Source organism: Heterocephalus glaber, unplaced genomic scaffold (assembly GCF_053883595.1).
Source record: "Heterocephalus glaber isolate CG9 unplaced genomic scaffold, H.glaber_assembly_v1.0 deba00001444, whole genome shotgun sequence".
NCBI lineage: Eukaryota > Metazoa > Chordata > Mammalia > Rodentia > Bathyergidae > Heterocephalus > Heterocephalus glaber.
The window spans coordinates 19,144,449-19,165,767 of NW_028258297.1; the positions used below are offsets into that span (position 1 = coordinate 19,144,449).

General features: G+C 37.9%; 2 protein-coding genes across 9 annotated transcripts in view; both read left to right on the top strand.

Moving 5' to 3' along the window:
- Plcz1 (phospholipase C zeta 1) overlaps nt 1-21,319 on the top strand; it is a 560,968-nt gene that overhangs the window by 51,920 nt on the left and 487,729 nt on the right. The gene's annotated exons all lie outside the window — the stretch shown is intronic.
- Nucleotides 5,644-19,686, top strand: LOC147827495 (uncharacterized). The gene has a single exon (XM_087214055.1). The coding sequence runs from the start codon at nt 5,928-5,930 to the stop codon at nt 6,927-6,929; it is 1,002 nt and encodes a 333-aa protein (XP_087070181.1). The 5' UTR covers nt 5,644-5,927; the 3' UTR covers nt 6,930-19,686.

Genomic DNA, 21,319 nt, shown 5'->3' on the forward strand with positions numbered 1-21,319 from the left:
TATAATTTAAAAATATACATTTGAAATCACTTTCCTGAGGTAGGGATGTAGCTTAGTGGCAGAATCTTGCCTAGCATTTGTGAGCCCCTGGGTTCAGCCCCCAGCACTGAAAAAATTTTTTCCTACTGGAGAAAAAAAAATTCCATCAAACAATGACAAGCTGAAGAATTTGTTCAGTGATTCTGTCCACAGTAAATACTCACATATTAAGAAATGTTTGTGAAGCTTCTGCACAGCAAGAGAAACCACCAACAGTGTGAAGAGACAACCCACAATGTGGGAAAAAATCTTCACCTGCTTTTCCTCAGACAAAGGTCTACTATCTCAAATCTATAAAGAACTTAAAAAGATCCGACCTCCCAAATTTAAAGACCCAATCTGAAAATGGGCATCTGAAATGAATAGACATTTCTCAGACAAGGAAGTAGAAATAGCAAATAAATACATGAAAAAATGTTCAACATCACTGGTCATTGGAGAGATGCAAATGAAAACAACACTGAGATTCCATCTCGCTCCAGAAAGAATGGCTGCTATCATGAAATCAACCAATAACAAATGCTGGCAGGGCTGTGGGGAAAGAGGAACCCTGCTCCACTGCTGGTGGGAGTGTAGACTGGTTCAAGCACTGTGGAAATCAGTATGGAGCTACCTCAAAGAACTAGGACTGGAAGTCCCATTTGACCCAGCTATTCCACTGCTGGGGATCTTCCCCAAAGAATGAAAAGAATCATACCACAATGACATATGTGCACCCATGTTCATAGCAGCACAGTTTGTGATAGCTAAAACTTGGAAACAGCCCAAGTGCCCATCAACTGAAGACTGGATAAAGAAAATGTGGTTTTTTAATAAAATGGAGTACTTCTTAGCCATCAAAAATGAGAAATTAGAGACATTTATAGCTAAGTGGATGCACATTGAGGCCATACTCTTAAGTGAAATAAAAAGGACACACATGTGTAAATACTGAATAGTTTCTCTGGTGTGTGAAACTGAAAGTGTAAATAAGGACTAAATGTATAATAGGTAATGTGAAATAGGAAGAAAAGGGGCAAATGGGAAGGAAGTGGGAGGGGTAGGGGAAAGGATAGAAGGGAATGGGATTAATATGAGAAAATGGAAAAATAGGAGCAAAATCTTTGTCAATAGGGAGGACTGGAGGGGTTGAAGGGAGGGCTGGGCAAGGGTGAAAAATAAGAACCAAGAGAGACTATGTAAAGGTGCAAATTTCCAATGATGAATGTCATTATATTGTATACCTAAAATGTACCAGTGATTAGAATGAATAATCGATAATGTAAAATAGGAAGAAAAGGTCCAAAGGGGTAGGGGTACTGGGAGGGGCAGGGGAAAGGAAAGAAGGGAAAGGAAAAATGATGAGAAATGGAAAAAATGGAAACCAAGTCTTTGTAAATAGGGAAGGATGGAGGGGGTGAAGGGAGGGCTAGGAATGGGGAAAAAATAAGAACCAAGATGCATCATGTAAAGGTACAAGTTCCCAATGAGAAATGTAATTGTAATTGTGTTGTATACCTAAAATGTACCAATTAAAAAATTAAAAAAAAAAAGAAAATAAATGTTTGTGGATGTATTATTACTTATTAAATTTTGAAATGCCATTTTTCTTTCAAATACCTTGAATGCCTTTTCTGAATGTGGTAGCTTGTATTTAAGAGGTGGGACTATCTGAACTGGGAGTATAGCTCAATGGTATGGTATTTGCCTAGCGTGCATGAGGCACTGTGTATGATCCCCAATATTGCAAAATATTTTAAAAGCCATTGTTATAATTTATATGTAAATTTGTCCCCGAAGTTCTCAGATGTCCAGAGGTTGGGCTTTGGGAAGATGATTGGATCATGAGGGCCTAAGGCATAGGCTGAATGGGCTGTTAGGAGACAGGGTCTGGGTGAGGGAGGTGGGTCACAGGAGGCATACTTTTGGAGTGTCTGTCTCCCTCGAGCTCTTTCCTGGTCTCTCTACTTCCTAGCTGTGTTTAGGTGGTAGAAAGTGTTCCTCCACAATGCCCTTCTGCCATGATGTTTTCTGATTCAGCCAGCCAACCATGGACTGAATGCCTTGAAACTATGAATCAAAATAAACCTTTTCTTTTTTAAGTTGTGTATATTAGGTATTTTTTCCCAGCTAGGGAAAAACTGACTTATCAAGCCACCATCAGTTCGCTGAACTTCAAGTGTGTACACGATATTCTCCCATTAAGAGATAGAGTCCATTCTTCCCTATGCTTGAATTAGGTAGGCTTTGTGATTTGTATGATCAACAAAATATGCTGATAAGGATGTTCTGCACTTGCGAAGTAAGGTCATAAGAAGACTTACAGCTTCCTTACAGGCCTTTTGACACATTCACTCTTAGAGCCCTGAGCTGCCATGGAAGAAGTTTTAATCCCTGAGGCAGTGGTCACACAGAGGTGCCCTGGGTCTGCATGTCCTCAGCCCCACTGAGCCCACTTCTAGCTATGCCCATTGAAACCTCATGTATGTAAATTAAATCACTGCAGTCTTTCCAGACCTGGTCATGTATCAGTTGAGTACCACTGAGGGGTGAATCCCATTCAAACCACACAGAACAGAAGAATCAACCATGTTCTGTCCTATTCCTGACTTTCAGGAATTGTGCTTTTAAGCTACTAAGTTTTAGGGTGGTGCGTTCCACTGCAATAGATAATTAGAACACTGAAGAATAGTCTGAGATGGCAAGGTAAGCTATTAGAAAATTATTACCACTTCCAACTACTGTATTTATTTTGTGAATCAGGCAACAGAAACAGAATAAAAAATATAGAAATAAATTGGTCATAAAGTCTTATTTAAGACTATAACTAACAGCAATAACCCCCAATTTTAGTATCTTTGTATTTATAAAACAGCCATTTGTAGTGGCACACACTTATAATCCCAGCACTGGCAGGAGGATCGCCACAGGTTCAAGGCTAGCCTGGTCCACATAGTAACTTCAAGGCCAAGCCTGAATTACTTAGCTAGACCCTGTGTCAAAAGAAAAAAAAATTTTAAAACTCCAAACAAAACCCCCAGCATTATTATTACCATTAGTTGTCTCTATAATAGAAACATATTACAAAATTGAATTAAGAATAAAATTTTGGACAGGACACCCCTCCACCCCCCGCTCCTCTGTACAGCCACCTGGTTCCACACTACAAAGATGCAGAGGACACTGGACCACCAGACCACGGTACTGAGTCCTGCCGCTCCCGGCCCAGAGGTAGGGGCTTCTGAGCCGCCATCCCACTGCTCCTGGACCAGAGGAAGGGGCTTCCCGGCCACCATCCCTCCCGCTGCTCCCAGCCCAGAGGAAAGGGCTTTTGGGCCACTATCCCTACCGCTGCTCCTGGCCCCTGTCCCACCTCTCCCAGCTCAGAGGAGGTAATCTGTGCAGGCGCCAACAGCACCCCTCCCCCAGTCGAAATGAGAAAACACGTAAATAAGTCTCAAAACCAGACTTCCAGATCACCTACAGCAACCCCAAAGGCAAATGAGATGGAGCACTCTGATACACAACCACCTGGACCCACTGAACTGGCAACAAAAGGGGATCTGGAAAAAATGAAATCAGAAATAATTTCTCAGATAACAGGAGAAATTGTGCTCCTAGTGCAAGACATCATTAATAAATCTAGACAGGAGCTCAGGAACATGATGGAATCCCAACATAGGAAACAAATGGAATCCATAAAACAGATGCAAATAGATTTCCAGGAGATGAAAAACTCCATTGAAAGAATAAAATTTTGCTAATATAATGCCACTTTTCTCTATTCTTATACCTTTGAGCCTCTAAGACTATTTGCAATATTCTATCTGGGAAATAGTTTCTAAACTTACAGAAATTTGAAAGCCATTGGACAAATATTCTTGATGTTTCATTTAGCTCTTATATTTATAAAATGTGTCATGGTGGGCATGGTGGATTTTGAATGGATTGTGTCTTGAGCCATAATCTTTCTTTGTCAGGGATATCAAAAACATTTTTTTTTGGTGTGTTTGGGTAGGGCATTTTTCTTAAAAAGGGAAACAGAATCTCTTAAAAATGTTACCTGCCCTAATAGTGATGAAATCACTCCATTTTTGATGCCTGGTTTAAGTCTAAAAATCAAAGTATGTTAAGAAATGTGCCTTTATCTTCTAATCACTCATTTTAATTTCTATTTAAATGCCTATTTTTACAGAATGGTAGAAATTTAAGTGTGATCCATTTTCACATCCTCTACTTTTCTTTTCTTGGATTGCATTCAAGACACTGGGAGCTTATTTAGTTCTAAGTTTTAAGGGCTGAAAAAGACATTTGTTGACACACGCACCTCTAAGATACCATTGCCTTGTCCATGGATATTGTGGACTGTATGTTTGTGTTCCCTCAAAATTCTTATATATATTTTTTCTAGTACAGGGGATCAAACTCAGGACCTTGTGCTTGCAAGGTAGGCACAGTGCCACTGAGCTAAATCCATGGCCCTCCCTCATAATTCTTATGCTGTAGGGTAAGGCATGTAACTTAGTGGTACAGTGCTTGCCTAGCTTGCTCAAGGCCCTGAGTTTGATCCCCATACCCTCCACCTGACTTCTTATGTCTAAAATCTAATCACCAATGTAATGGTATTTGTAAATGAGCCATTGCAAGATAATCAGGTTTGGATGAGGCCCACCCATGATGGATTTAGTTCCTTATAAGGAGAACGGAGACTGGAGATCTCTTTCCCATGTGAAGACACTGAGAAGGTAGCCATTCACAGCCCAAGAAGAGGACCTTCGTCAGACATTGACCCTCCTAACACCTGATCTTGCACATCTAGTCCTCAGAACTGTGAGAAATAAATTTCTGTTGTTTAAACTGTGTAAACTATGGTATTTTGTTATGGCAGCAAAAGCTGCCTAAGATAGTGTATGGCTCTCAACTACTTCCACATCTTTCTAGACCTCTTGGAATTCATACTGCTGGTCCCTTGCCATGCTGAGATTTGTAGAGCTCTGTGAAGGTTGTTGAGACTTTTCTTGCCAATTCCTAAGTGCCTACTCAGAAAGTAGGACTTAAGTCTCCAAGAGCTCTTCCTTTGCTCCAAGATCTCACAAACTTATCTGGGGATTTTGCTATCTCAATGGAGCTTGTCCATGCTAGAGACTGCTGGGCTGCTCTCTCCTGGGTCAACTCATTGCCTACTTCAGTTTCCCCCTTCTGTCCATGCCAAGGAGTCTAATGATAGTTGGGAGCCTAGGTTAGGGACAGTTTTTGCTTCTAGTCTATGTTGCCATGACTAGACTAAATTCTTTCTGTGCCATGAGACCAGACTATTCTGTAGTGGTTGCCTGTCTTTTTAGTTTCAAGGTGTCCTTAGTGTATCAATGATGTTTTTCACCGCCTGCTGTGCAAGTGCAAGGACCCGAGTTCGATCCCCGGTACCAAAAAAAAATGTTTTTCATACTACCCTTTGGCCAAGGCAAACAAAGAAGAAGTAATTTACTAATGTCTCTGACAAGAATGATTGGAGAGAAAGAAAGGAAGGAAGAGGGCGGGGAGTCCTCAGAGGAGGAGGCGGGACCGGCCGGGCTTCTCACCTCGCGGCGGCCGGCGGGCGACGGGTGGCGGCGCCGCCCCCGACCCAGCGGCATCGGGTAGCGGCTGGAGCAACTGGGGCGGCCGCAGTGGGCCCGGTAGCGGCGAAGGCTGGAGTGGGCGCGGAGGCGACCGCCATGGCGTTCCTCAAACTCCGCGACCAGCAGATGGTGTTACTCTCCTGTGGGGGACCCTAGAGGATGTCATATATTGCAGAAAGCCCACTACATTGCCGGCCCTTAGAGAAGAAATTGAAAATGCATGTGCAGCAATCTCAATGACCAAGATTACCCAAGCATCAGTTCCCCTTACTAATAAATGTGCAGAAGTTAATGGCCACCACTTTGAGCACCTCTTATCATTGTAGAGGCCAAAGGCCTGTGATTGGAAGTGAAACAATACAGCTGCTGCTTCCACCAGAGGAAAATAGTATGGGAATTCCTTTTATGCCATCACTGGTGCAAGCTATATTTAACGGAGATTCTGATGAAGTTCAAGCACTAATATTTAAGAAAGAAGATGTTAACTTTCAGGACAATGAAAAGAGAACCCCATTACATGCGGCTGCCTATCTTGAAGATGCAGAAATCATTGAACTGCTTATTTTATCTGGAGCTAGAGTTAATGCCAAAGACAGCAAATGGTTGACACCTTTACACACAGCAGTTGCATCTTGTAGTGAGGAAGCAGTTCAGGTACTTTTGAAGCATTCTGCAGATGTAAATGCTCGAGATAAAAATTGGCAAACCCCTTTACACATAGCTGCTGCTAATAAAGCTGTAAAGTGTGCTGAAGCTTTGGTATCTCTTCTTAGTAATGTAAATGTGTCTGATCGAGCAGGAAGAACTGCATTACATCATGCAGCTTTCAGTGGACATGGTGAGATAGTCAAATTACTCTTGTCCAGAGGTGCCAATATTAATGCTTTTGACAAGAAGGATAGGCGTGCTATCCATTGGGCAGCATATACGGGTCACATTGATGTTGTGAAATTACTTGTGGCTCATGGAGCTGAAGTAACATGCAAAGATAAGAAGTCTTACACACCTCTTCATGCAGCAGCGTCTAGTGGCATGATCAGTGTAGTCAAGTACCTTCTAGATCTTGGAGTTGATATGAACGAACCAAATGCCTACAGAAATACACCTCTTCATGTGGCCTGCTATAATGGACAAGATGTTGTAGTGAATGAACTTATAGACAGTGGTGCTAATGTAAATCAAAAGAATGAAAAAGGATTTACTCCTTTGCACTTTGCTGCTGCATCTACACATGGAGCATTGTGTTTAGAACTTCTGGTTGGCAATGGGGCTGATGTCAATATGAAGGTATGAAATCAGAACCCACTTTTAAAAGCATAGCCAGTACCATTCAGCGATTTAATAATGAGCTATGATAAACTTAAGAACATGGATTAACCTTTAAAAGATACTGAGTGAGGCCAAAAGTATATACCGAATTTCTAGCTCTAAAAGGTTCTAGAACAGGTGAAGTTTCATTTACATGGGATTCTAGAATGTATAGTTGAAAAAAATCGGAACAATTGTTAGTTCTGAGAGGAGGGATTGATTGGGAAAGAGGCATGAAAAAACCTTGTAGGGTTGGTGGTAATGTTTTGTATTTTGACAGGGCTTTGTATTATATAGATAAGCATTTATCAAAACTCACTGGTACATTTAATATTTGTACACCTTATAGTAAATTTTCTCTCAGAAGAAAAAAACTAAACAAAAATTGAATAGTATCTGTTTTAAGCTGTGTGGCTATGACATGTAGTAATGTCCATAACTAAAAGGCATCAAATGGCGGATAGATAGTAGAGTGTTAGTGGTGGAGTCCAGATGGGATTGTATATGGATATTTATGCTGCAGTTCTTTAAACATTTCTGTTTTGAAATTTTTCAGCTTTTCTGTTGTGAAATTTTTCAGTGTTAGGAGAAAAAAACAGTATCAGTGTGATCACTTTCAGAAGCAAGCATTTGGACTATAGAAATACATGAAAATTCTGGATCCAAAATAAATTTATTTTTACTGTATAATTCTATGAGAAAGCACATGAAAAATTTGAGTATCAGTATTTTATGGTACATAGATTTTCCAAGATGCTTTCACTTGCTCTGTATTAATTCATCAGTTCATCTTTTGACCACTTGGCAAACTGTATCTTGTGGTAAGAAGAAAAGAAAACCACAATCACAATTGAACCACTTAGGATTAATAAAAAATATTTAAGCTTGATTTCAATTATTTTGCAGGTATATGATAAGTAATGTCTTTCAGACTGGTAGAGACAGAGCCCATTTTCTTACCTAATTTCCGTTAAACCTTTAATGATGCCGCTGACCCACTCAGACAGCTGTAGCATCATCATGTCCATCGGTAATTAGGTCCATTCTTTAATTTGCCTTCTTCCAGCTAAGGGACAATGCTTAGGGAAAAACTTTCTTTTTAAAGAATACACATTTAAGGCTTTCAGTTCTCAATCAAATCATAATGATTTTTCTTTTGCATAGTTTAATTAGTATACTAAAATTGGTATTAGTATGTTAGTATACTTAAAAATGTATTGATAAGGGGTCAGGGATTTAGCTCAGTGGTTCCGGCGCCTGCCTCACAAGTCCAAGGTCCATCCCAAGTTCGATTCCTGGTACCAAAAAAAAAATTATATTGATAAGTTTGAAGCACTTATTTTAATTTGAAGAATTTTTACTTTTTTGGATAATCAAGGCCCAGAAAAATATATAAATTGTTTTGGGAAGGAAAGTTACTTTTTTCTTCAAAAGTCCAGTAATTTTTAAAACAAAACTTAGGTATTTCATAAATAAAAGTTTTGAAATTATTGTCCCTCAAAAGCAAAGGTCACAACCACATTTTTTTTTAGTCTGAGACTTGTTCATAATAAAATAGCTATAGTTAAAATCTTTGTGGGTTAAAGTGTCAGGGAGATAATGGATGTTTGCCTATATCATTAGCTATTACACACTTTTCAGTTATATGGTGCTGTCTTTAAAGGATAAAAGTTAGGCTTCCTACTTTATACACTGCCATTTAGACATGAATATTTAATATAATTTGATGATAGTCCCTTGATCATATCAATTTTGGGATTGAACCCAGGGTCTTTTGCATACTTAGCAGTGATCTACATCGAGTTCTTTCCATTTTATTTGGTGACAGCATCTCACTGAATTGCACAGGCTAGCCTTAAACTTGGCAAGCTGTCTCCCTCAGCCTTCCAAATAGCTGGGATTAGAGGTATCCACCCACCCTGCCCAGCTTGCCTGTGATTACTATTTTCTTTTTTGTGTGTGATTATTTTTAAACCTGTGTTTTCTTTTGAAATTTAGAATTGAGAATCAACTCCAAGAGATTGACTTATAAAATACTCAGAACAGTGGTCCCTTTGAGGTTATATCCTGAGTTTTTAAATTCAGTACTAGATTTTGTACATTAAAAAAATTTTTTAACTAAGAACCAAGATACATCATGTAAAGGCACAAGATCCCAATGATGAATGTAACTGTATTCTATACCTAAAATGTACCAATAAACTTAATGGAAAAAAATTTTTTTAGCAAAGGAATTAATATTTCATGTTTAAGTAGATTTGAAGACAGTGAACTGTAATGTTAGTTTAGAAATAGAGTTCATAAAAGTTGTCTTAATCTCAACCTGAGAATGTATGACAACCTATTTATATGTAATTGTCCAATTATTTTATTGCCAAGTTCCACTGGAACATATTTCTCATGTTGATAACTTCTGCAGTCCCTTCTTGTTCTAAAATTATGCAAAAAATTTTAATAGGTATGAATTGTCACCTAGCAAAAATATATATTCATTCCTGACACATATATTTACAGTATTTGTCAAATGAGTGTTTATTAAGTTGTTGATTGACTGAGGGGCTGAGTCTAACCCTTCTCTGTGTTATAAAATAAAATTAGATTCATTAAAAAAAAAAGAATGATTGGCATGTCAGTTATAATGAATGAAGGAAAGCAGGAATAATTGACATGAGGAGATTCCTCTTTCCAAGTTTATAAATACAACAGGAAAACATCAACTGTTCTTATGGTCACAGGAAAGGCAGTTGGTTGCTTTACTGCCACCACAGTTCCAGACAAATTGAGTCTATGAGTTCAGTGTGAAACTGCCATAATTATAAAAGCCACTGGACATGGAAAGAATTTACCATTACATATAACTCAATTCTGACCTTAATTACATGGGTCATATTGTAGCATAAACATGAATTAAATGTTTATCTCTTTAAATCACTTTACTGGTAATAAAATGTTGATTATCTGGAGGATTAGTGCTATAGTCAACTGTCATAATGACTTTTGGGTGGTCAAAAACCATGGACTATAGTTCTCAATGCATAATATTATAATACAGTCTGCAAGAAAAGATGTAGATTACTCATCCAGATGCTGGATGACCATCACAGAATCTAGAAGCAGAAAGCAATAAGCATTTATTTCTTCACACATTTGTTTTTCATCTACAGTTCAGTTGCTTCAGGCTGTATCTAAGGGCTGGGATTGGGCCAAAGGCTGTCTTGCAAACTTCTCAAGGTTGAGGGCTGCAAGAGGGCAAGCCCAACTACACAGGCATGACCTTTGCACATGTCACATATGCTTACATCTTACTGATTAGAGGAAGTCTCATGGCCACATCCAATATCCAGATGATATGGAAGTGTTACACATGGTGGTGAACATCTGTAATCCAAGCACTCTGGGGGGCTGAAGAACAAGGATCACAAGTTCGAGCCCAGCCTGTGACTTAGCGAGACCCTGTCTCAAAATAAAATATAAAAAAAAGGGCTGGGGTTGTAGTCAGTGTGAAGGCTGTGGTTCAATCCCTACTACTACCACCACCACCACCAAAAAAAAAAAAAAAGATTTAGAAATATATTCCTTCCATGGTGGAGGGAAGAATGACTATTTCCTTGGCAACACTCTAACTTACCACGAGATACTTGTATGTTGCTTTTATTTCTAAAAATAAGAAAAATATTTTGAAATTTCTAACTAAGTTACTCATTACTTAAGGTTTTTAATCAATTGCATGGTAGAAAATCCCAGATAACAGTAGTTTGAACAAAGTAGAACTGTGTTTCATGCTATAAATGAAGTCCACAGGAAAGCAATCTGAAGTGGCACATTGTCTTTATAATTTTTCACAAGCCCAGTGCCTTCTCTCTAGCTTTCCCCTATTTCCAGGCCACCTCCTGATCCAAGATGGCCCATCAGGGTCCACATCAAGTTCACATTCCAGAAAGCAAGATGGAGGATGAGATGAAGGAAGTCACATTTCCTCTCCTTTCAGAAGTGGCACATAGCTCTTTTGCTGACATCTTGAGTTATTCACCATTCAGTTACTGCAACAAATATATATGATGAACTAATGATGAACTAAAAAAGAGAAAAGATTTATTTTTGCCTCACAGTTTCAAATGTTCTGGTCCCTGATCAATTGGCCATGTTGGTTTGGGCCTAAGGTGTGGCAGTACATCATGGCTGGGAGGTGTGGTAAAGCAAAGCTGCTCACCTCATGGCTGGGTGTTAAGAGAGAAGAGAAAGAGACCAAGGCTCCACAATCCCCTTTGGGGCCCTCCCCTATTGACTGAAAACTTTCCCTTAGGTCCTGTCTCTTCAAGGTTTCCACCATCTTCGAATAGTGCCAAGCTGAGAACCAAGCCTTTGGGGGAACATTCCAGATCCAACTATAGAACATCCTGTTGGCTAAAAATTATTCACATAATTGTACTAGCAATGGAAGATGAGAGTTTATACTTTATTATTGGAAGTCTCAATGGGTCCATTTTTTGTGTGAGGGGAATCATGGATTTTCTAGCAATTAATATACTATTAAGGAAGAATATCAATTGGTGTAAACAGTGAGTAGTTTTTGCTACAAATTCTGAAGAAACTCTTTGTGTCCTCAGTACTACCAAGTCTTTACATGAAATATTTGATTTCTTCTTCTTTTTTTAAAAAAATTTTTTTTTTGGTACTGGGGATCGAACTCAGGTCCTTGTGCTTTCAAGGCAGGCATGGTGCCACTGAGCTAAATCCCCGGCCCTGATTTCTTCTTTTGTTCAGTTCTTACCATAAAAATATGATAGGAAACAGATTAAGACACTAGATATCATCTCTTAAAATGTTGAATTATTTTTAGTTATAGCTGGCAAGTTACCAAAGAGAAAAAAGGAGAGTGAATGAAGTTTCCCATGTTCATGTCTAATCCCAACAGAGTTAGCGGTAGCTAGTACCTTCCCAGTTGTTTCTTGAAAGTGGAATCTGGGGGAACCCCACTTTATTTTTACCACTGTAATATGTTAAGTCCAACACATGAGTTCTGGAGAGATTTCAGAGAACAGCGTTTCCTGTTAAGAATCAATGGTTAAGATTTGAATTCATCCATGGACACTTATGGATCATTCTTTGTCATTATCATTAGGCTGTAGTCAGGGTTATTCAGGATCTGTTCCCAGAATAGTTTTCTAGGCCCATCTCCCACTATTCTTTCATATCTCTTTATAAAACTCACAACACTGCAAAAATGTTAAATATTATATATAATTTTTTCAAACAAAGTGAGTTGTGTCACCCAGATATGTCCATATCTTAGTTTTTTGCTTATGCTTGAGCCATCTCAGTAGAGAGAAACCCCCATCAAATCCTCTATAGCCTTATCCATTCATTTAAAGACTTAACTAAAATTTTGCTTTCTTAGAAAAGCCTCTTTAGCTGGGTGTGATAAGGCATGCCTGTAGGTGTGTATTGCTACATTCCATACTCTGGGAGGCTGAGGCAGGAGGATCACAAGTTCAAGTCCAGGCTAGGTAACTTAGTGAGAACCTGTCTCAAAATAAAAAAATAAAGGGCCAGAGACGTAGCTTCATACAAAGATCCTGGGTTCAATGCATGGTACTGCAAAACAAAAACAAAAACAAAAAAAAGGAAGTCTCTTTAGAATTCTACAATATAACTCTATATTGCTTCATTTCTCCCTTTATTAATTCATAACTAATATTTTTGAGCATCTACCACAAGTCATTTTCCTAGGTTCCATTCATAACATTTGTAATCTAGTGGAGAGTATTAGTCAAATAATATTTGCCTTATCTGTACCATGATCTAACTCACTGTGAGTACTCCAATTGTTTATCTTGCTTATTTTCCTGAGCACTGAAAGAAAAATGTAGAAACCACATCTATCCATCTGTGTACCTTTGTTTAGTACTAGTCTGAGTACTGAGCCTTGCATGGCTAGCTAAATGTTCACAACAATATTTGATGAATGAATGTTCTTTGTGTGTTTCATTTACTGCCTTTCTCCTTACTCTGTGTATGGCAGTTCAAAGGAAATATGTTACCATTAACTGCTGTAGAAAAATTCATTTGAAATTAGAGCACATATTTTAAAGTATTTTAACATATCTTCTTAACTGGAGTGGTGGGACTGGAGAGGAATCTACAAGATGAAAATGCAGCACTTGCCTTACTAGAAATGCAAATGTGACCCAGTGTATGATTATGAGAATTTCAGGAGATGAAGAATCAGATGTCCAGTGTCCAGATTTGCAAAAGCCACATAGATAGTGGGAGATCTCTATCTATCCTTATCTTTCTCCTGTGGATAAATGGTATTTGGGTATTTTCAGAAACATTTACATCCTGCTACAATCATGTTTCCTTGTATGGGCTTCAGATCTGTGGGGTGGATTATAATTAGGAATCTGCTCATTCTTTTCCCAACTCTAATTCAATTAGCCATATGTTTCAGCTGCCAAACAGTGGCTGTCAAGCACCAGCAACTACCAAGGGGAAAAGAAGGTAGCGGGGTCAAAACTATGAACTTATAAAAAAGCTTTTGAAGGACAGGGGAACTCCTAATTGTGGGGCATAATCGGAGTTTTGTCTGGCCACTCATCACTTGTGCTCACAGGCCGGCTCTGAAAATAGCAGCCTTTCATACACCAGGGACAGACTGTTGAGCCGTGAAGCAAAGGTATCAGAGAATAAAATGAATAAATATGCAATTCTGTTTACATTCTTCATCTCAACCATGGAGAAAAATCAACAGGCTTACAGAAAATGGTAATTGTCCTTTGCAGGGAAAGCTCTCTGAAAAGGTAGTTTTTCTAGATCATAAGGGCTGATTCCAAATAAGCGATCTATTCTTCGTGGAGCTCTATACGCTTAATTAGGGCTGACCTGGGTCAAGCCCGCAGTGGGAATGCCTTGGAGGGTCACCGCCAAATTCATTTTATCTCGAAAAGGCAGAATGACATTCCAACACTCTGAATCCAAAGCTGTGTTAGTTCAGAACTTTTCTTCTCTGTTCCACGCTGATTTGTTAGAGAGAGGGGGTTGGAAATCCTGAGGGTAGATAACATTTAAAAAATAGTTAAAAGAAAACGAGTATTGAAGGATGTGATTTTTGAAGAAAATCTCACGTAATTAGGTAGGCTTTGGGAAGAAATGTACTGCTTTTAAAAAAAGCCTCTTAATTTTTTGCTAACCTACCCATTCATTCTCTTCTCCATAGAAGAAGGAACTAGGTTAAAATACAGCCACACTTCATTTAAAATAACATTTATTCAAGAGTTGGTCTACCTCGTAGACTTCTTCATAGAAAAGGCCTATTATAAATCCCAGTAATTTTCCCATGAGTTCTACAAAGAGTGTTTTTCTTCGTGGTGGGTTAAAGGACTTTATTCCACTATAATTTAAATGTCTCAAACTATGACTTCAAATCGCTTCCCTTGGGAGGTTGCTCTAGTCTGAAAAATATCTTCATTAAGAGGTTCTCTAGTATTTAACCTGAATTTTAAAATTCTTTTTTATCTGCCATCAGAAATAGGTCACTTTCCCCCTAGTCTTGACCATGAAACTTCATTCAAGAAGCCAGAACATGTTTTAGTGTACAAAGGTCAGTTGTTTTTTCTTCATAAAATAAGTGACTTTAACTTCAATTGTAATGAGCACATTAAAATTCCCATTTGATTTCTTTTGCTGTAGGTGTCTGTCCTCTGTAGTTAGTAGTTTGAGATTTTGGTCAGGGAAAAGTGGAGGACTAAGGTTGGTAAAGTGTGAAGGTCAGTGGAGATTTTTAAATGTAGATTTTCTTACATCAAATAGAGATTTTTTTTTCAACATTGAGAGGGTAAACATTCATCTGATGGAATGAAAGAGAGGAAACAGATGAAGCTACAAGAATATAAGTGTGACCTTTGGATATTTTTTATTGAGGTTCATGAACTTGGAAAACATCTTGCTAAGAAATCAGGACCCCAATTTAGACCCCTTTAAGAATTCCTATCATAACCATTTAGCTTTAAGTCCTTCTGTTTTAGTTTTAATAAAACTTAACTGGGATGACAAAGGAGGCGAGGATTGCCAAAGCCAATGCATTAAATGCCTGTTGAGGACAGCAGGAGGCTTCTCATTAAGGAGATCACTCTTGGGGCTCCATGTTCCTCCCCATGGTGGGTGCCACGTGGAGCAGGGTCTTTGCTGCTGGACACCAGTGGTTGTGTGCGTGCCCACTTCCTGAGGAAGCAGAGGGCTCCTATGGAGGCCCTACAGGGGGCATAAATAGAGCAGCTGCTAATAATTTTTTCTTCTACTAGAAAAGTCTTAATTAAAACTACATGTGGTTGGAGCTGTTTGCTGTTCTTTCTCTCCTGAAAAATCTGTACAATTAGTGTTGCATAAAAAGAAAACTCAAGATCTGCATGCAAGCCGATGAGATAATGGCTTTGGTAGGGATGGCCATGCTGGGCTTTCATATAACAAAATCTAAGGCACAATGCAGAGGCTAGTGCTGAATTTAACAGGTCATTTGGTAGTAGCCACAATGTCCTTGGGCACCACACTGGTAGCTCACGCTGAGAGATGTTCTTAAAAGCTTTGCAATTTTGAAATTAAAATATGTAGAAAAATGGGCAAAACCCTAATGTGTGGTTTAAACAAACACTAGTTAGTGTAGCCACCCCCATGTTAAGAGATGAAATCTTGTCTATAGTCTGAAAGCCCCTCTCATGTTCCCCTGTCTCTGCTTGGCCATTATTATAATCAACTCCTTGCTTGCTTTAGGGTTTTACTGTTAGGCACATATCTCCAATTTCTCTTGTTTTGTCTGTTTTGAATTCTATAGTAAATGGAGTCAGACTGTATAGAAGAAATAAAGATAGAAAGGAGACAAGAAAACTGTAGTTTTAAGGTTGGCATTTCTGCTTTCATTTTATCCATCTCCCTTCTTACCTTAAAACCCTGGATCAGATCCCTGCTCTGCTCTGAGCATGTAAGTGAGTTGATAAGTGAGGAGTATCTGTATTTCAAAGTTGATAAGCCCAAAGTTTACCTGGCCTTTTTCATCCCCTTCCAAGACTGAGAACACCAAGATAAGAGAAACTAAGGTACTTCTCAGGATTTGCAGGGATACTTAATTGCCAGCTTTTACAAAGTCCACTTTCAGACCCCCTAGAGCAATGCCTAGAGGTCTCCAGCCATTGTCCTAAAAGTGTAATCACCCCAGGTTCCAGGAAGAGCAGAGCCTTGGGTACCTCCCCATGATGAGATCTTTCCTCACAGCAAGAACAGTCAGCGCAGGGAACCCAACTGGCCCTTCAGCCAGCTAACCTACTGCCAGTTTGCACCTCTTCATCCAAGCGAGCCCCGTCCAGCTGGCATCCTCGTCCTTATTCTCCTTTGCTTTCTAACTTTGCTCAAGAAATCTGCCTATGTCTCTCACTGACGCATCCTGAAACTCATGTCTTTTTTTAAAAAATTAATTTTATTAGTACATTTTAGGTATACAATATAATGACATTCATCATTGGAAATTTGCACCTTTACATAATTTCTCTTGGTTCTTACTTTTTCTCCCTTCTCCTGCCCTCCCTTCAACCCCTCCATCCCTCCCTATTTACAAAGACTTTGTTTCCATTTTTTCATTTTTTATATTAATTCCATTTCCTTCTTTCCTTTCCCCTACCCCTCCCACTTCCCCTCTGCCCCTTTTCTTCCTATTTCACATTATCTATTATACCTTTCTGACACTCATTTCTCTGATGAGTCCACAAATCTATTCCAAGGGGCAAGATGAGGTCCCCATCTCCTCTTGGGGACCTCCTCAGACTCCATCCAGTGACAGTATGAATGCTGGCTTCTGTGGTTCAATGACATACAGCATTTGTGAAATTTATCCAGATTTTGACTGTAACTGTAATTTTTCACTGCTTTATAATCTTCTCTTATAGAAACATAACTGCCAGGGAAAGGGGGAAAAACTAAGAACCAAGAGAGTATGTAAAGGTGCAAATTTCCAATGATGAATGCCATTATATTCTATACCTAAAATGTACCAATAAAAATTATAGCAATTTTAAAAAAAAAGCAGAAAGAGATGCCCTTCATCCTCACTTCCTGCTTACTGGAATACAGCTGTATTGGTTGGAGTTGCAGCAGCCATTTTGGAACATGAGTTGACTTTAGAAATAGAAGCTGTATGTGACAGAGTGGCAAGATGGAAGGAATAGGGGTCCTTGAGCCTGTGTTATGGCATACCAGCCCAGTAATTCCTACTTCTGGGCTTCTTGAAAGTAAGAGAAGAATAAACTTTTATCTAGCTTAAATAAATAATAATAAAAAAAGAAACATAACTGCAATCCATTTATCCAATTTACTGTTAGTGGGCATTTGGATATTTTCAGTTGGAAGCAAGAACAAATAACATTTATAAACATTAGGGTAGAACACGTGCCTAGCATGCACGAGGCTCTTAGTTCAATCCCCAGTACCAAAACCCAAAATGGAACAAAGGCCTACCCCTCCTGGTGTGCATGTGCATACATTTCTAAGTGTCTATTCCCAGAAGCAGAAGCGCTGGGCTCTATTTCGTTTTATACATATTACCAAACTCTTTTCTAAGCCAGGTGTACCAACTTTCCATGTCCAACAACAGCAAATGAGAGTTCCTGAGGTTCTGTATTTGCTTTAACAATTGATTGCTATTATCAGTCTTTTAAATTTTATCCACACTGTGGGGTTTGCACTGTTGGCTCATTCGCTCTTAGTTTTCATTTCCCCTGAGCTTACAACAATCCATGAGTTTAATGCCATGTATAATCATATATTCATTGGCTATTTGGGCATCATCTTTTGTGAAGTGTTTGTTAAAGTCTTTTGATCATTTGCTTATTTTCTTGTTAACCTCTATTATTAACTGTTGGGATTGTTTTATGTGTTAAAATATTCACCCACTTTGTGACTTACGTCATACTCTCTTATTGGTGCCTCAATAAACTTAATAAAGTAAAATGTATCAGTCCTTTTCTTTATGATTATGGCTTTGGTGTCCTGTTTATGAAATCTTTTCCTACTCTCAGCCCTGAAGATATGCTTCCAATTTATCTTCTAGAAGCTTCAAAGTTTTGCTTTTCGCACTTAAATTTGCAATCCCTCTGGAGTTGGTTTCTTTGAATGGTGTATGATTGGCTTCAAGGTCCATTTTTTCTCCTATAGGGATATTGGATATTAAATGCTATCACCAACATGTACTGCAAAGTTATGTTTTTCGTATTGTTCTGAAGTGCCATCTTAATCATAATTCAGGAATCTATCCATGCATAGGTCTATTTCTGGAGTCTTGATTTTATCTCATTGTTTTATTTTTCTGTCCTTTCATCAATATCTTTTTTTTCTGGAGTGCTGGGGATTGAACCCCAAGACTTGTGCATGCTATGCAAGAACTCTATGGCTTACCTATGTCCCTATCTAAATACTGTATCTAAATACTGTCTTAATTAATGGCATACTATGGGGGTACCAGGGTCCTGTAGAGTAAGTCCTCTCATCATGTACTTCTTCAGGAGTACATTCACTACTCACTAGTGTTAGTTCATTGCATTTCCATATATTCTCATTTTAGAATCAGGCTTGCCCATTGTAATGTAATGTATGTTCATTTCAGGATTAGCCTTTCAAGTTCCGTAACAACAAAATAAAGATACGTACAAATAATACAATCATACACTATAAGATATACATACATACATATAAAATAAATCTTAAAATGCATTAGGACTTTAGCTGGAATTTTTTTTTCTTTTTTTGGTGCTGGGGATTGAACTCGGGTCCTTGTACTTGCGAGGCAGGCAGTGGAACTGCTGAGCTAAATCCCCAGCCCTTTAGCTGGAATTTTATTGGGTGTATAGAACAATTTGAAGAAAATTGACATCTTTACATGTTTGAATCTTCAAATTCATAAACTTGGTCTATCTCTCTTTTGGGGGGGTCTTCTTTAAAGTTTCTCACTAATGTTTTATAGTTTTCTGCATAGAGGCCCTGCCTATTTTTTGTTAGATTTATTAGTCAATAGTTTGACCTATTTCTTTTCATTATAAATGATATCATTTAAAATTTTTATTTTCTGTTTGTTGTTGGTTTAAAGAAACACAGCAAGAAGCATCTGGAGCTTCAAGAAGATTACAGAAGAATATGCTTCATAAGCTAGGGTCGGAAAGGAAACACATTTGTGCATTTTATGTAGTAAGCTTGCTGAACTCTCTTGTAATGCTAAGTGTACTCAGTATCTTACAATTTCTGTGAATACACATGTTTATCATCTGAGTTTTATTTTTCATTTCTTCCTCTCCAATCTTTTTCTTCTCCTTCATTGTTACCCTTTTTCTTTTTCTGTGTTTGCCGTGCTCCCTTTCTGTACTGGCTGGGAGCTTTAGTTCAGTGTTAGATGGCAGCAGTGATTACAGACATATTTGTTCTTTCCAGATGGCAGTAGGAGAGCTTTCACCATTTCACCCTAGCATAATGCTTGCTGAATGTTTCTTGTTGACATTCTTTATCAAAATAAAGAAATTGCATTCTATTTCTAGTTTTCTAAGACTTTTTAAAAGTTATGTTGAGGGGCTGGGAATTTAGCTCAGCGGTTCTGCCATCTGCCTTGCAAGCACAAGGTCCCGAGTTTGATCCCCGGTACCAAAAAAAAAAAAAAAAAAAGAATAAAAATTATGTTGAGATACTGAATTTTATCACAGTTGTTTCTCCATTTATTTAGACCATCATATGAGTTTTCTCTTATTCAATTAATGTGATAAGTTGCATTGATTTGATTTTTAAAAAATTTTTTTAACCAATCTTGCATTCTTGGAATTAATTGAAATTTTTTCTAAAAATTAAAATTTTTTTATTAATACCTTGTTTGCGGTACATAATGATTATTTCATCATGAGGAATTAGCACATATACATAAGGCATTTTAATTCTTGGTCCCCTTCCCATTTGCAAAAGATCTACCTCCCTCTTTCCTATTATCTATCTCTTATTTTCTCTTTAAATTACTCATACTTTGGTTTTTCTCCTATAAGGGAAATCATGTGATATTTAAGCTCATGTGTCTGATTTATTTCACTTAACATTATGAACTCCAAATTTTTTATTTTGCTAAATCTGACTTGTTAGAATTTTGTTTACTACTTTTCAGTCTGTGTTCTAGGTGATACTGGCTTGAACATTATCCTTCTTATAATGTTTTTGTCATGTTTTGATATCAAGTTTATTATGGTTCCTCAAAAATGATGCAAAATAGTCCCTTGTTTGTTGTTCTCTGGAAAAGTCTGTTTAAATGTTTCATAGAATTCAAGCAGAGCCATCTCGGCCTGAGATCTCCTCTGTGGAAGGAATTAAATTGAGAATCTGGTTTCTTTAATAGACCATTTGTACTTTATATTCTTGTGATAGTTTTGATAACTTGCATATTTGTCCATGTCATCTAAATTTTAAACTTTAATGGCATGAAGTTTTTTTATAATATCCTCTCATGATCATTTTGATGTCTGTGTGATCTAAAACAGGAGCCTGCAAATTCTATTTCTCAGGCCAAATCTGGCTCGTAGCCTGTTTTTGTTTGGGCCAGCAAGCTAAGAATGCTTTCTGTATTTAAAAAAGAGTTGTTAAAAACTAAACAACAACAGAAATATGTGACAAAGACCATAATTCTTACTCTTAGTTTTAATATTTCCTTAGTTTAAAATTATTTGTAATGCAATCTCTTGTGTTGTTTCTAACTTCTTGAGAGGATAATTTTTGTAAATATTCTATGTGTACTGGAAAAGGTCAGGTTTGCTATCATGTTATTTGAATCTTCTGTGTCCTTACTGATTTCTTGTCTCTTTATTCTATCAGTTAGTAAGACTTCTGTTAAAATCTCCCCCTTTATTTTGGACTTGTATATTTCTTTCTGTAGTTATGATGATTTCTGCTCTACATTTCTCATGTTACTAAATGGATGCTGGGAATCAAACCTAGGACGCTATGCATGCTAAGCAAGTGCTCTACCACTGTGCTACACCCTCAGTCCCATGCATATTAATTTAGAATTGTTATAGCTTCCTGGTGAATCAAATCTCTTATCATTACTAGTTCGGATGGAGGGGAAGTATGTACATTTTAAGTAGTGGAGATGCTATGACAAAGCATAGATAAAGGAAACTATAAAGCATTTTATGAGAGGAAATAATACTATTGTGAGGTTCATTTGAAGAACTAGGGGACAAGGAGGCTGTAAAAATAGAAGGGGATTTTATTTTGATTTGCTTCTAAGTGACAGAATGAACAGTTTGCATCTAAGCCATTCACAGATTTTTGAACCCAATTTTTCTACATTCAAGTTTGTCACAATCATA